The sequence below is a fragment of the Rhinolophus ferrumequinum genome, chromosome 6, assembly GCF_004115265.2.
Source record: "Rhinolophus ferrumequinum isolate MPI-CBG mRhiFer1 chromosome 6, mRhiFer1_v1.p, whole genome shotgun sequence".
Classification (NCBI taxonomy): domain Eukaryota; kingdom Metazoa; phylum Chordata; class Mammalia; order Chiroptera; family Rhinolophidae; genus Rhinolophus; species Rhinolophus ferrumequinum.
The window spans coordinates 35,853,330-35,868,708 of NC_046289.1; the positions used below are offsets into that span (position 1 = coordinate 35,853,330).

Here is a 15,379-nt window from a genome sequence, read left to right on the forward strand (position 1 = left end):
GTAGAGTGTTACTCTTCCCCATATTTTAAAAATAAAATCAAAATTACATAGGATATACAAATTATTAACAAGTATATAGAAATAAATTCATCCTCACTAAAAATCAAAAGAAATACAGACTATAAATATTTTACGCTTATAGCTAATAAGAAAAAAATATGATAATATTCAGTGCTATTTAAGTTCTGGTGAAAATGGCACAGCCAGACACTGCTTGTGGCAATAAAAACTGATAAGACAATCTGGCACTAAGTATAGGACGTCCTAACCACTCAACTGACTATCCTTTGGTGATTTTAATATTTTAAAGATAACTATGTAAAACATGGGAAATACTTTAGGTACGCTAGTTAAAAAGTAGTACGAAATTATATTTATGCTACAACTACAAGTACATAAAAATGATGCATGCCCAAGAAAAAGAAAAATGTAAAGTTTAATTTGTTGAATTTTTAATTTCCTCATTTTTTTTCTTTTATTTCTATTACTGTCACTAAAATACACAAAGAAACCAATTCAGTATACAATCAATAAAACATACATCTTTTTCCTTTAAAATTTAAGTTTAAAAATACAAAATTATGGCAAGTAATTCTCCAGAACTGAGTATGAAACAAGTGTCCACTTCTACAGAAAACACATGGCTACGTCATACTGAAACCCAGTATGCTCTGACACTTTTAGTCCCGAGCCAGGTGACTTTGCCCAATCAAATCATAACCTTTCTGTGCTTCATCTTCCTCCCTTCACAAGTTAAAAACTGGCTCATATTACTCCACAATAGTTTTGTAAAGACTACTCATTTGTTGTAAAACATAAAGCACCTTATAAGTATAAGGTATCTTCAATATGTCTGTAATACAACAATAGTCTAACAAATCAAATGTTGGGGATATTGTACTACATGGATCTGTCTGTATATCATTAAAGGGATAGCCCTTGATTTTCATTAATTCATTATTCATATATCAATAATTTAGAAACACATTTATTCATTTATTTTAAATTCCAAAGGTTTAATACAAATAAGCTATGCATGTATTCCTTTGTTATTATAAACAGAGATTTTTGTTTTAGAATTCTATTAAGACAGACTTGCATTACTAACGCTTTGAAATTCCTTAGAAATACTTTATAATTACACTCAAGTGGTTTTTCTCCTGACACAATCAAGAAATACAGTAAATATTAAGTTTGTCAGACAACTGGAGAATTGATTACAAGCATTTGTGATAGCAGATAAGTAAAACTTTTCTAAATTTGTAAGTGCTTCTGACAATTTATGATGGTTATTAATTAAAACCATAAAGTAAGACATGAGCCATAACTAGACTGAACGAGTTACAAAATGACCCAAAAAGTACTTCACCTAAAAAAGAACTAATTTTATAAAACAATATTTTATATCCCAGTAATATACCACAAAGAAAATTCATAGTTGACATTTTTTTTTATTAATGGAGAACTACATATTTTTACCTTGCTTGGAAGCAAATGTGCTATGTGGAGATAGATTACTGCTACCAAGATGAGAATAGTCTGGTTTCACAGAATACATTTCCACTGCTCTAGGAGGAGGCATAGTAACAGGCTGAAAACTACTAGTCTTGAGTGCAGCACTAATGAAGTGAGTCTAGAAAACGTAAAATTATTCTATTAATTTCAAATATCATTTGAAAAGAGGCGACAAAATACATTTGAATTTATTAGAGGACTTAAAAACAATTTATTAGATTTAATAAACAATGAAAATATGTACATTACATGCAATTATCCACTGTAGCAGTGATGTCACTAGAAGGATATAGCAGAACAAAGACCCGGATTAAGCCCAGCTCTGTGGTGTGATCTTGATCATTTATTTAACCATTGTAAACTCAGTTTCTTCCTTCCTACTTCAGAGATGCCTCAGGAGCTTAAACAAGCAGGAGATGACCAGAAGCCAGGGGCCCTAGCGCTAGACCTTTACTTCAACCAGATAATTCAAAACCAAAACATCTTTATGTCCTGGATGATTTTGTTTGAAGTTAGGGTTAAAACCCATTGCTACTAAGCACTCAAATAATAGCCATACTTAGTAGCAGCAATAATATATGCATTTACACACAACTGGAAACTATTAATAACAACAGTTTTCAGCACTATTTATTAACATATCTGGAACGTATGAATATCTTACCTAATACAACTGATTTCAAAAGAGAGTTTTATGCCTAGGAAGGAAACACCTAAAAACATTCATAGTTTTATAGAATTCTTATAAATGTGTAAAGATCTCTCTACATAAAACAGATGGGACAGACTCAATAAATTTCATTTCATTATGTATTTATTGAAGTACTAATATACCTACGTAGTATGTCACTGAAATCTCAATTTTCTCTGTAATTATAAACTTTATAAATAAGATGTCTGAATTTGCAAAGATCCCATTCTCCCAAAATCAGAAAGTCAATAAATTATGGGTTTATTAAATGAAGGATAAATGAATGGCAGACAGGAACATAGGATAAGTAGGACCCTCTCCTTAAGAAATCGATATGCTTTTCAAATGTATTATCTCATTTTATCCTAAACAAAAAAACATACTTTCTAGGTTAAGAAATCAAGCCTCAGAGTGCAGTTATCTGTAGACTGGGAAGAGAACTCTGATAAGACTCTGTGTAGCCTTTCCCTAGGTAACATGCTGCACACACAGTTTTAGTTATGCAGGGAGCAGTTACTAAAACCTTACATGTCATGCCCATCATCATTCCAATAAAAACACTATCTTCATAAGGGGGAAGAGGGTGGTACAAGAAGTTAAAGGGGGTCAAATACATGGTGATGGAAGGAGAACTGGCTCTGCATGGTGAGCACACAATGTGATACATACATGATGTATTATAGAATTGTATACTTGGAACCTATATACTTTTACTAACCAATGTCACCCCAATAAATCTAATTGAAAAATTAATTAAAATCCAAAAATAATCTTAACAGACATTTAAAACTATTACTAAAGGCTCTTGTCAGATTTCGTAGCCAAATAAAAAATTCCACGAAAAAAATACTATCTTCAACCACATGAAAGCTCAAGACAAACTATTAAGAAGTCTTGAAAATACAGCATATTAATGTTCATTTTGTGATAATATAGTGAGCTATATAATAAATGTATTTTGTATATCCTTCTGAATGTTATATTTTAATTCAATGTTTTAAAGTTGCACATTAATAAGAAAAAAAATATATACTGAGTACCTGAGTGCTGGGAATTATCCCAGGAACTGGAAATTCCACAATAAATAAGAAACTATACTATCAACTTCTTGTGAGAGTAACACTTCTTTTTATAAGAGCTCAGTGCCTCATATTCAAAAGATACTAAAAAAATGTTCATTTATTTAAGTAAGTAATTGAAGAAACAATATGTATACCAGATGGTTCTCATCCACAGTGTGCATCAGTACGATTACAGAGCTTTTGATTCCCAGACCCCACCACAGACCTGCTGTCTCAGAATCTCTGAGAGCTACAGCAGACATGTTTTTATAAAGCTCTCCAAGTGATTCTGATGCACATTCCCAGGCTAAGAAACACTGATGTAAACAAATAATTTCAATGTGATATAAGCACGTTTTAAATGGTATGATTAGAAATACCACAAAAGGAGAAGCCAACTATAAGCAGAGGTCTTACAGAACAAGTGACATCTGAACTAGAACATGCAGAGTTCTCCACAAAGAGGGGAAAGAATGATGAACAAGCAAATCATTATTTAGGAACTAAAACTGTTACAATCTAATGAGCTATTGCAATAATCAATGAATATTAGCTTGGAGATCCAAGTGACAAAAGACCATGGGACATGTGCTGACTTTGTTAGAGATACCTGAATATCTATTTGTTGTTGCTGTAATTTTTCAAGATGCCTAATATGCTGCTCCATAAACACATTCATTTGCTTTTCATGATCATGACAATGTAGTTTCTCGTGTTTATTCTGAATGCTTGTTTGCTGCTCTGTAACACGTTGTAACTGTTTATCAGTCTCCTGTAACTTACTGAGTAATTCCGTAACAGAATTGACTTTTGCTTCCAAATCACTTTGCACCTAAAACAATACAAATATCAAGATAGCGAAAACATGCTCAATTACTAGAAACATTATTTAAAGCAATTGGTATTGAGAAATGATCAAACCAGATTTCACCCTCTGAATCTTTTTATGCCTTTATTTTTAGAATCCAGAAAGAAAAGGCACAACATTGCTATCCCTAAGTAGATCTTTTCTCTCATAAAAAAATAAATTCGCCACATACAATTTTTATAATGCCAGAAATAAAATACTTAAATGGAAATTAAAAACAAGGAAATAGCAGAACAAAGTAGCTTCTGATACTTCACTAATCGCAGGCTGTTAGGTCAGCAGTCTGGAGTTCTAGTCTTGGCTCTGCCACCTGTTTGTTAGCTCTGGGACCTGTTTCTCGTATTCTCAGTCTGACCTGCTTCTCGGTTTTCCCATTTACAAACTGTGGGGGTTGGCACACATGATTTCTAAAGTCCATTCTAGCTCTAAAATAAGGATGACCGACTGTCCTGGATTGCCCAGGCCTGAGTTCCCAAGATGAGATGTTTTCAGTGCTAAACTGGGAAAAGTCCTGGGTTCTCCAGCATTATCACAGCAATGAGGGTTAGGTAAGTATCACAACTCCTGGGAGGTAATACACAACCACAAACAGGAAAATTCTTTCAAATTGAGAGCAACTATACAATGTCTCTAGTCTATACAATGTCTCTAGCTGGACACAACCATCTATAGAATCAGCTCCTAATAAATATTTTCACATTTTACAAAGAAGTTAGGAATGAATATCAGGGGAGAAAAATATACTTTTATCAGTGGAGCTGCAGTTGCAATGGCGGCAGCAGTTGCTGCAGCCACAGTTGTAGCTGAATCAATAGCACTGGGTGAAGTTCTAGTCTCCTGAGTAACAGCGTCCTTTTCTGTGCTTGCATCCTCTAAAAGCTGTACCTTTACTTCCTTAAAAACAGGCATGCTTTGAGCTCTGTAAATAAAAAAAGGAGTAAAAATATATTCAGTAAGCTACATTGAACCATTTCAAGAAATACCTATGGTGGTAATCTGCTGTAAGTAAGTCTTCCTGATTTTTTAAAAAAGTAAATCCCCTGGTTTTCCTTATCAGCATCTTATTAGTCATGCGGTTAATGAAATCTAGGAAGGCTCAGGTAACTAAACGCTAAAGAAATAAGAAGATAATCCCTTGAAGGCAGTAATATTTCAGAAAATAAGACGTGAAAAAGACATGGGCACAACTGCAAAGATATGTAATCAAGAAGCACAAATTTAAAACATGCAGAAAAGGCTCTAAGAATCCAAGTACCAAGCTTTACTCGCAAAAGAAGATAACCCAAGAGGGATTGTTAAACTGCTGAAAAAAACTTTTTTTGAATTGCAGCTCATTTAGATTTAACTAACAAATATCACAAAGTATGTTAAAACAGGCATAAAACGCACTATAATTAAAGAGCTTGAGTTAAAAATGAGCTTAGCAAATAGATACATATTTGCAATAAAGTATTTTAACTAAATACTAAAAATAAAAGACTGGTCAATTTTGCTCTATATTTGGCCTAAAGAAGACAACAAAATAAACCACTGACAAAACTAAAGAGTCCCTGGTGAAAGAATCTAAGTAAAACAGGCAGGAATGCACTCCATCCCCCGGTGCTGGGTTTCCACTCTTGATTTTTTTTAAAATAATTTATTTTTCAATCGCAGTTGACATACAGTATTATAGAAGTTTCAGGAGTACAACATAGTGATCACACATTTTTTTTTTTTTTTTATGGAAGGCCCTGCCTCTCCATGACCTGTCATGGATGCACCTATGGCAAAACCAGCAGCCAAGATGTAGCAAGTTTCCTGGGGTGTAAGTCAGACCATTTCTAGGGTTCATTTGGATGGTGTCTCTGTCTGTTCAGGCTGCTATAACAGAGTACCATAGAATGGGTGCTTTATAAACAACAGAAATTTATTTCTTAAAGTTCTGGAAGCTGGGAAGTCCAAGATCAAGGTGCAAGGAAATTCAGTGTTTGGTGAAGGCCCACTTCCTGGTTCATGGTCACTGCCTTTTTGCCGTGTCCTCACATGGTAGAAGGCACAAGGGAGCTCTCTGGGGTCCCTTTTCTAAGGGCACGAATCCCATCCATGGGGGCTCCACCCTCATGACCTAATCACCTCCCAAAGGCCCCACCTCTGAATCCTATCATATTGGGGGTTGGATTTCAACATAAGAATTACTGGGGACACACACATTTAGTCCACAGCCAATGGTGAGCTGGAGGGACACCAGGTCTTAGTAATGCCCTCCCTCTTCTGGGGTCATGACCACCAAGTCCTTGATCATGGCTCTTAGGAAGTGATGCTGGCCCTGGGGGCTCTGGGCCTGATATTGATTGAGCCAGAGCTGAAAATACTCTGGGTCCTCTGAACCATGATGCATGGGGGCTGGGCTCCCTTACTGCCTACCTGATGTGCAACAGCTACTATGAAGCGGGTAAGGCAAGATTATTCTTGACAAATAATTTTCTGTGTCCGGGTGAGGTTTGACCAAGCTAGGTAGCGGAATCGGACCTCTGCCAAGATTTGGCCTGTGGAACTTCTGGAAAGGCAGACCAGCTGAAAGGCAAGACTCCCCGCCCAGTGTGGCCAGGCCAGGACATGACTTGGTCAGCTCCTTAGGACAGTCATGGAGATATCTACCCAACTGAGATGTTTGTGATGTATAAACATCTTTGGTGAAGCATTAATATTTCACTTTACTGCCATGTGGATCTTCTTGGGCTATTAGCTCCTGTTAGAGCTTCTCAAAATGCCAGTACATTGTGTGGTCCTTGCCCACTGCGTTAGTTTGCTGGGACTACCATAATAAAGTACCATAGACTGGTTTAAACACAGAAATATATTGTCTCATACTTCTGGAGGCTGGAAGTTCAAAATCAAGGTGTTAGCGTGGTTGCTTTCTGGTGAGACCTCTCTCCTTGGCTTGTAAACGGTTCGCCTCTCTCTGTGTCCTCACATGGTTTTCCCTCTGTGTGTCTGTGTCCTAATCTCTTCTTATAGGACACCAGTCATATTGGATTAGGGCCTACCCTAATGACCTCATTTCTACCATAATCACCTTTTTTTTTTCTTGTCTTAAAAAAGGTTTTTAAATTTTTCAATTATAATTGACATTTAATATTACTTTATATTAGCTTCAGGTGTACAAGATAGTGGTTAGACATTTATATAATTTATGAAGTGAACCCCCAAATAAGTTTAGTACACATCTAACACCATACATAGTTATTACAATTTTACTGACTATATTCTCTGTGCTGCACTTTACATCCCCGTGGCTATTTTGTAACTATTAATTTCTACTTTTTGTTTTTCATTCTTTCTTTCTTTTTTTCTTTTTTTTAGTTTCAGGTGTACAAAACAATGTAATAGATATTTACACCCCTCACGAAATGATAACCCCCCTCCCTCCAATCTACTACCCCTCTGATACCATATATAGCTGTTACAATTCCATTGACTGTATTCCCTATGCCGTACTCCACATCCTGTGACATTATTGAATTATAGTTGACATTCAGTATTATTCAGCTTCAGCTTCAGGTGTACACTGCAGTGGTCGGGCATCTACACTGTCCATGAAGTGATCTCCCTAATAAGACAAGTGTCCGTCTGGATAGATACTTAAGAGTGGAATTGCTGGGTCATAAGGTAATTCCATTTCTAGTTTTTCTGAGATACCTCCATACTGATTTCCATAGTTGCTGCATCAATCTGCAATCCCACCAACAGTGCATGAGGGTTTCCTTTTTTTTTCTCCATATCCTCGCCAGCACTTGTTGTTTGTTGATTTATTGATGATAGCCATTCTGACAGGAATGAGGTGGTATCTCATTGTGGTTTTTGTTTGCATTTCTCTGATGATTAGTGACGTTGAGTATCTTTTCATATGTCTGTTGGCCATTTGTATGTCCTCTTTAGAGAAATGTCTCTTTATGTCCTCTGCTCATTTTTTAATTGGGTTGTTTTTTAGTGTTGAGTTGGATGAGTTTATAAATTTTGAATATTAACCCCTCATCAGATGTATCATTGACAAGTATCTTCTCCCATTCAGTAGGGTGCCTTTTTGTTTTATTGATGGTTTCCTTTACTGTGAAAAAACTTTTCAGTTTAATGTAATCCCATGTTTATTTTTTCTCTTACTTTCCTTGCCCGAGGGTACATTTATATAACTTACAAGTGATCACCCGATAAATCTAATACCCACCGAACTCCATACATAATTATTACAATATTATTGACCATATTCCCTGTGCTATACTTTACATCTCCATGATGACTTTGTAATTACCAATTTGTACTTCTTAATCTCTTCCCCGTTTTCACCCACCCCCAAACCACTCTCCCATCTGGCAACTATCAGAATGTTCTCTTATTGATGAGTTTGTTTCCTTTACTTTGTTCATTAGATGGCATTTGTCTTTCTCTGTCTGACTTACTACACTCAGCACAATACCCTCTAGATCCATCCATGTTGTTGCAGATGGTAAGATTTCATTGTTTTTTATGGTTGAGTAATATTCCATTGTACATATGTACCACCTCTTCTTTATCTACTCATCCACTGACGGATACACAAGCTGCCTCCACATCTTGGCCACTGTAAACAATGGTCCAATGAAATATGGATGCACACAACCCTTCCAAGTAGTGTTTTGGGTTTCTTCAGATAAATACCCTGAGGTGGGATTACTGGGTCCTTCTTTGTCTCTTGTTATGCCTTTGTTTTAAAGTTTATTTTGTCTGTTGTAAGTATTGCTACCTCCCTCAGCTTGTTTGTTTCCATTTTCATGAAATATCTTTTTCCATTTCTTTACTTTTAGTCTGTATCTTTTGATCTGAAGTGAGTCTCTCGTAGGCAGCATATGTAAGGGTCTTGTTTTCTTATCTATTCAGTCACCCTATGTCTTTTGATTGGAATTTTAATTCATTTACATTTAAAGTAATTATTGATAGATATGTAGTTATTGCCATTTTATTATTCATATTTTTTATCTTTTTTTCCCTTTTCTTCTTAAAGAAACCTTTCTAACAATTTTTGTAATACTTGTTTGGTGTTTGCCAGCAGCCACCATGTATGAGTCTCCATCAGTCTGGCTGATACTGTTCATCCTGTCCTGGTGATTCCCTGAGACTCCGCTACACTCAACTTGTGGACCTACGCAAGCTACTTCTAGTGGTTTTTCCACACAAATGGGCTGTCTTGGCTCATCCTGTGTACTTTCCTAAATTCTCTCAAAAGTTCACAAAACCCAAACAAGCAGCATCTGGCCTCGGCATGCCCCATACCTCTTTCTGAGCAGCCCCAAACCTGGCACTAGGTGGCAGGTGGCTTTCGTTCACAGCTTGGTTTCTCGAGGCACCGCCAAGCCCAGAGCAGGTGGAGGCCATCTGCGGATTGCTCTGTGGCTCATGCCAGGTGGCCCCAGGCAGGGCACAGTCTGCTGCTGAACTTGGCCTATGGCAGGGCCCCTCCCCAGGAGGCCCTGGAGCCAGCACACCCGTGGCAGGCTTTACACTGAACCTGAGCACCACCTAGCCAACTCTGATGACGACACACCCAAAGGGCGGACTGGGCAGGCACCAGAGCCCTGCTAAAGCGAATCCTGCTCCTTAGGGTCAGCTACTACACAACAGCTCCTCCACTGTAGTCATGGCTAGTCCTCACAACCAATCAGCCTGAGGGTGAATCGCACCCATTGATGTGCAAACAGCAACTGAGGCTCAACTACAACAGGAGGGCACACACAACCCACACAAGGAAAACACCTGCAGCACCCAGCTCAGGTGACCAGGGAGAGTTTGCCACTGGGCCCCACGACACACCTACCACATAAGGCCACTCTACTAAGACCGGGAAACATAGCAGCCCTACCTAATACACAGAAACAAACACGGGGAGGCAACCAAAATGGAGAGACAGAAAAACATGTCCCAAATAAAAGAACAGAACAAAGCTCCAGAAAAAGAACTAAACAAAATGGAGACAAGCAATCTACCAGATTCAGAGCTCAAAACACTGGTTATAAGAATGTTCAATGATCTCAGTGAGAACTTCAACAAAGAGATAAGAAACATAAAAGTGGAGCTAGAAAACATAAAGAAGAACCAGTAAGAAATTAGGAACACAATAAATGAAATAAACAACGGAAGGAATCAACCGTAGATTAGATGAAGCAGAGAACTGAATCAGCAATTTAGAAGATAAAGTAGCAGAAAACACACAATCAGAACAGCAAAAAGGAAAAAGAATCCAAAAAAATGAGGAGAGTTTAAGGGGCCTTTGGGACAACATCAAGCTTACCAACATTCACATCATAGGGGTAGCAGAAGGAGAAGAGAGAGAACAAGGAATTGAAAACCTATTTGAAGAAATAATGACAGAAAATTTCCCTAACCTGGAGAAGGAAACAGACATACAAGCTCAGGAAGTGGAGAACCCCAAACAAGATGAACCCAAAGAGGCCCACACCAAGACACATCATAATTAAAATGCCAAAGGTTAAAGACAAAGAAAAAATCTTATACGCAGCAAGAGAAATGCAGTTAGTTACCCCAAGGGAGCTCCCATGAGACTGTCAGCTGATTTCTCAACAGAAACATTGCAGGCAGGAAGGGAGGGCCACAAAATATTCAGAGTGATGAAAATCAAGGACCTATAACCAAGGGTACTCTACCCAGCAAAGCTATCATTTAGAATAGGACAAATAAAGAGCTTCCCAGACAAGAAAAAGCTAACGGAGTTCATCAACCCCCACCCTTGATTTTTAAAGAATGTAGAGAAGCTCTTAACACTTACTCCTCTTTGATATTTCTTCATTTCCACTAACAGCATCGTTTTTCTCTCTGAGCATTTTTCTCTTTCTCAAAATTTTAAGTTATTTTGACTTCTCCATCCTCCACTCAGCTTCTCATACTCAACTGAGTCATCAAGTCTTGCCAATTATTTCATCACAATTGAAGGAATAGTGTCATAGAATTATAGAAGCAAGGGGGCCCAATAGGCTATCTATCCTAATTTCCTAATTTTATACATGAAGAAACTGAGGTCCACAGAGGTAATGGGACTTACTTGATCAAAGTCACAGAACTAGTAAGCAGCAGAATTAGGGTCCAATTCCCAGAGATCTTCCCAGGACACCTAGCTTTCTCTCTCAAAATAGCATTTCTCCCTTATTACTTCTCCCTCTCCTGTAAAACGCTTCATCACCTCTTGCCAACTATTTTCATTCTTCTAGTTTTTACTTGATTAAAAACTTCCCACACACATTTCTCCCACACATATTTAGGTTCAAAAATCTAAAATTGCTTCTTATAGACAACTGAATATACTAATTTCTTCTGTTTGGTCTTCCACACACTCCATCCTCTAGCCCTGCCTTAGCTTCCTATATATACTTCCTGATATTTCACAAAACAGCTCTCCAGAGTTACGCTCCTCACTGGCTATACCACACCACTGCCACAGCTGACTCCATGCCTTTTCTCACTCAAGCTTCTTCTACCCACTTACTATTTCTTTCCTCTTCTTTAACATCCAACATGAACCTTACCTTTTTCAGTAAGCCTGTCCTTATAACACTTCCTCATGATCTCTCCCTTCATTAACACTTTCATACAAAATTGATGCTTGATAATCAGCCATGCTATTGTTTAAATGTCTGTACAGTTTAATATACTGAATGCAGTTCTGTTTCCTGTGAGTTCTAATCTATTCCTCCATATACGTACATATTAGTTCCTCAACTAAACTCTAAGCAACTTGGGATGGGGACAGCAGTGGGGTTTGGGGCGGTGGAGGAAACTGGGAGGGGGACTTCTCTTACACCAAACAGCAACTAACAAAAAGCTAAACACATAGCAGGTGCTCAATATACATATCCTTAACTGCCTGAGTGGTGTACTAACAAATATAATTCAGACATTCCCTATCTTTCAGTATTCCTGTGCGAAGTCTGAATGAGTTACCCTTTAAGATCTCTCATTTTACATTAATTGGCTAATTGACCAACAAGAGAAATATTATAAAGCTAGACATCAACTTCTTTATACGCTTTTAAATTTTATTTTTCCCAACTATCAAATTAACTAAATGCTCAATGTAGAAAATGTAAAATGCTTCTAAGTGTAAATAACTAGAAAATGCACACAGCTCTCCCGTTCAGAAGAAATTACTTCTTTCTATTAAAATATAGCTAACATATAATATTATATTAGTTTCAGGTGCACACTATAGTTATTCAACATTTATATACCTAAAGAAGTGATCACCATAAGTCTAGCAACCATCTGACACTGTATATAATGCTTTCACAATATTATTGACTATACTCCTTATTCTGTACATTACATTCCCATGACTTATTTGTTTTATACCTGGAAATTCGGCCCTTTTTATTCCCCTTCACCTTTTCCCCTCATTTTTAAATTTTTCAATTGCAGTTGACATTCAATATTATTTTAGATTAATTTCAGGTGTACAGCATAGTGGTTAGACATTTATATAATTTAAGAAGTGATCCTCTACACTAGTCTTTTAGTTAGAACGTTTTTCTTTAGTCTAAATCCTCTGAATCTGGCAACTATCCCAATACTATGCTGAAACTGCTCTCACCAAAGCCACTAATGATTCCTCTTGCTCAATTCAGTGGGCACTTTTCAGTCCTTATTTTTCTTCACTTCTAAGCAGCATATCAGACTTAGAACCTCATTTCCCTTGGCCTTGTTAACACCATACCCCCCTACAACCCTGGACAAACTTTCTGAGTAGCAGTTAGTAGCTACCTTGCTCTCTGAATATTTCTTAAAGGTCTGGTTTTCTCAGTCCTACCCTAGGCCATCTTTCTTTTCACTCTCACTGAGTCACTTTAACCATTTCCAGAGCTTAGACTACCATCCACACACTGATGACTTCTGCATCTGGATTTCTAGCTTAGGTCCCTTTTGTAAACTTGACCTTTATATTCAATTTTCTACTGACTTTTATATTCAATTTTCTACTGACCTTTATATTCAATTTTCTAATGGACATTTTTCACTTGAATGTCTCATAGGCAACTCAAATCCCTGTCTACTTCTGAAATGAAATTTGTTCCTCCAAGGATTCCCTTTCTCAATGAATACTACTGACCATGCATACACTTATACAAGCCAAAAAGCTGGGATTCATCAGTTCCTTTCAATATCATCCAACTCTGTCTACTCCTTTCCAACCCACCATGATTCCCACCCTCATTCCACCACTCCTCAATGCATTCAGGACTAATCTCACCCATTTCTGAAAGAGATCCCTGAAAAATATGAAGCCAAGTGTTCTCCTGTACTACAGTCCATTTCCAATCTATTCTTTGATATTGCTACCTGAGTGAACATTTTAAGAAATATATATCATACTTTAAAACTTTTAAATGATTTGCCATTTCTCTTAAAGTCCAAACTCCTTTAGAGGAATTCATAATCTGGCCCCTTGCTTACCTGTCTAGTCACATTCATCCCTAGTTCTATACACTCTGGCCAGACTTTTCATTCCTAAAAGTCTCCAGTCTATTATTACCTTTTATCATTGTAACTTGAAAGCATATTATAATATCAAATAGGGCAAATTTGCCATCATTCCATTTTTGTTTTTCCAAAATTAGCTATTCTCAACTGTGTGTATTTTATATGTATATGTATTCTTAAACATATATACATATACATGTATGTAGATGAAATTTGGTAAAGCGATTCTAAAATTAACCTGGAAGCACATACAGTTGAGAATACCAAATTTCATCTGCCATTTTCAAAAAAAAAAAAAAAAAAAATTCAAGTGACACGGACTACAGAGAAATTAATTTCTTGAGACATAATTAGTCTGTCTTTTAACCCAAGATAAGAATCATTTTTGATTCAATTATTATTCCCTACATTGCAATTACCTTTTCAGAGGCCCTTTTAGTTTTCTTTCTTTTTTTTTTTAAATTCTGTTCATTCATCCTGAGGAAGCAGGGGAGATAACTACTGCCCACAGATGAGAAGGGAAGTGTTCATAGTTACCTCTCGCTATCCACTTGTTTATGAACAACTTCTCCCTCTCAGATCTGCAAGTTCTGAGAGGTCTGAGAGATTTCAGTTCGGAGAGTTCTGACTTGAAGGCAAATTGATCAAGTCCCTGTTGTGGTTGCAAGCAGCCACTTCTATTGGAAGACAGCTGGATAAAAGTGGTAATCACTTTCTGTACAACTGAGTCAGATGTAATCTGCAATTTTTAGTTCTAGTACAGAATTGGAGACTGAATCACCCCTCATGCCCTTATGTTCCTCCTTGTTATATATTTATAAACCCCAGGATGCAAACTCTTCTCCTAACCCCCATATCACACATTGGAAACTGTAGGCTAAAAAAAATGCAAAGAAGAAAAACATGATGAGGCCAAACAACCAGATGTGAAACTGACTGGCTAAGATCACACCTTTGTGGTTTAGAAATAGTATTTATTTTCGTTAGTCCTGCATTTCCCAGAGCGTAACATGTATACTCTGGATAATTAGGTAGAAAAAGAATAAACTTTTTATTTTAATAGTTGTGTATTTATTTTAATTACATTATTAGAAATACTGGTTTTTCCATTTACAAAATATAAAAATTTCCTTTCTGAATAAGGAGAGAGTTCAAAAGTAAGTAAAAATTCTTCCTGTTTCTAAAGGATCTTCCACTCTGCTCTGATTCAGGAGTAGAATATATTTAGCCTAAGACTATGTATCTCATTTTGTCCCGACTAATGATAAAAATAATAAAAATTGCATAATAAAAATTGCCTCCAAGTAGTAGATGTATTCTTTCATGTTTATCATGGTGCTGTTGCCAAGGTTGGTTTTGTATTTCATTGGTATTTCAGATAAAGTTTGGAGGGAACACTTAGGTGGAATAGCAGCCATGGTCTCCTTTCATTCCAACCAGGTATTAAGCTTGCCCCTTTATCAAATCTTGACCAGGAAAAACTCTCAGACATTACCCTTAGTAGTATTTCTACAAATATATCTCCTCAAGCAAGGGAAACAAAAAAAAAAATAATAAACAAATGGGACTATATTAAACTAAAAAGTTTTTTCACAGCAAAGGAAACCATCAACAAAAAAGACATCCTACTGAATGGGAGAAGATATTTGCCAATTTCACATCTGACAGGGGCTAATATCCAAAATTTATAAAAAATTCATACAACTCAACACCAAAAAAAAATCCAATTAAAAGATGGGCAGAGGA

The 15,379-nt window shown here is 36.7% G+C and overlaps 1 protein-coding gene across 9 annotated transcripts in view; it reads right to left on the minus strand.

The window, feature by feature from the left end:
* Window positions 1-15,379, minus strand: part of KIAA0586 (KIAA0586 ortholog) — a 105,150-nt gene that overhangs the window by 82,033 nt on the left and 7,738 nt on the right. For all 9 annotated transcript variants that reach the window (XM_033109491.1, XM_033109486.1, XM_033109487.1 and 6 more), the window contains 3 exons: window positions 4,880-5,054; window positions 3,878-4,099; window positions 1,480-1,633 (listed from right to left, as the gene is read on the minus strand). In XM_033109491.1, the coding sequence (XP_032965382.1) occupies window positions 1,480-1,633; window positions 3,878-4,099; window positions 4,880-5,054 (551 nt within the window). The remainder of the gene's footprint in view (window positions 1-1,479; window positions 1,634-3,877; window positions 4,100-4,879; window positions 5,055-15,379) is intronic.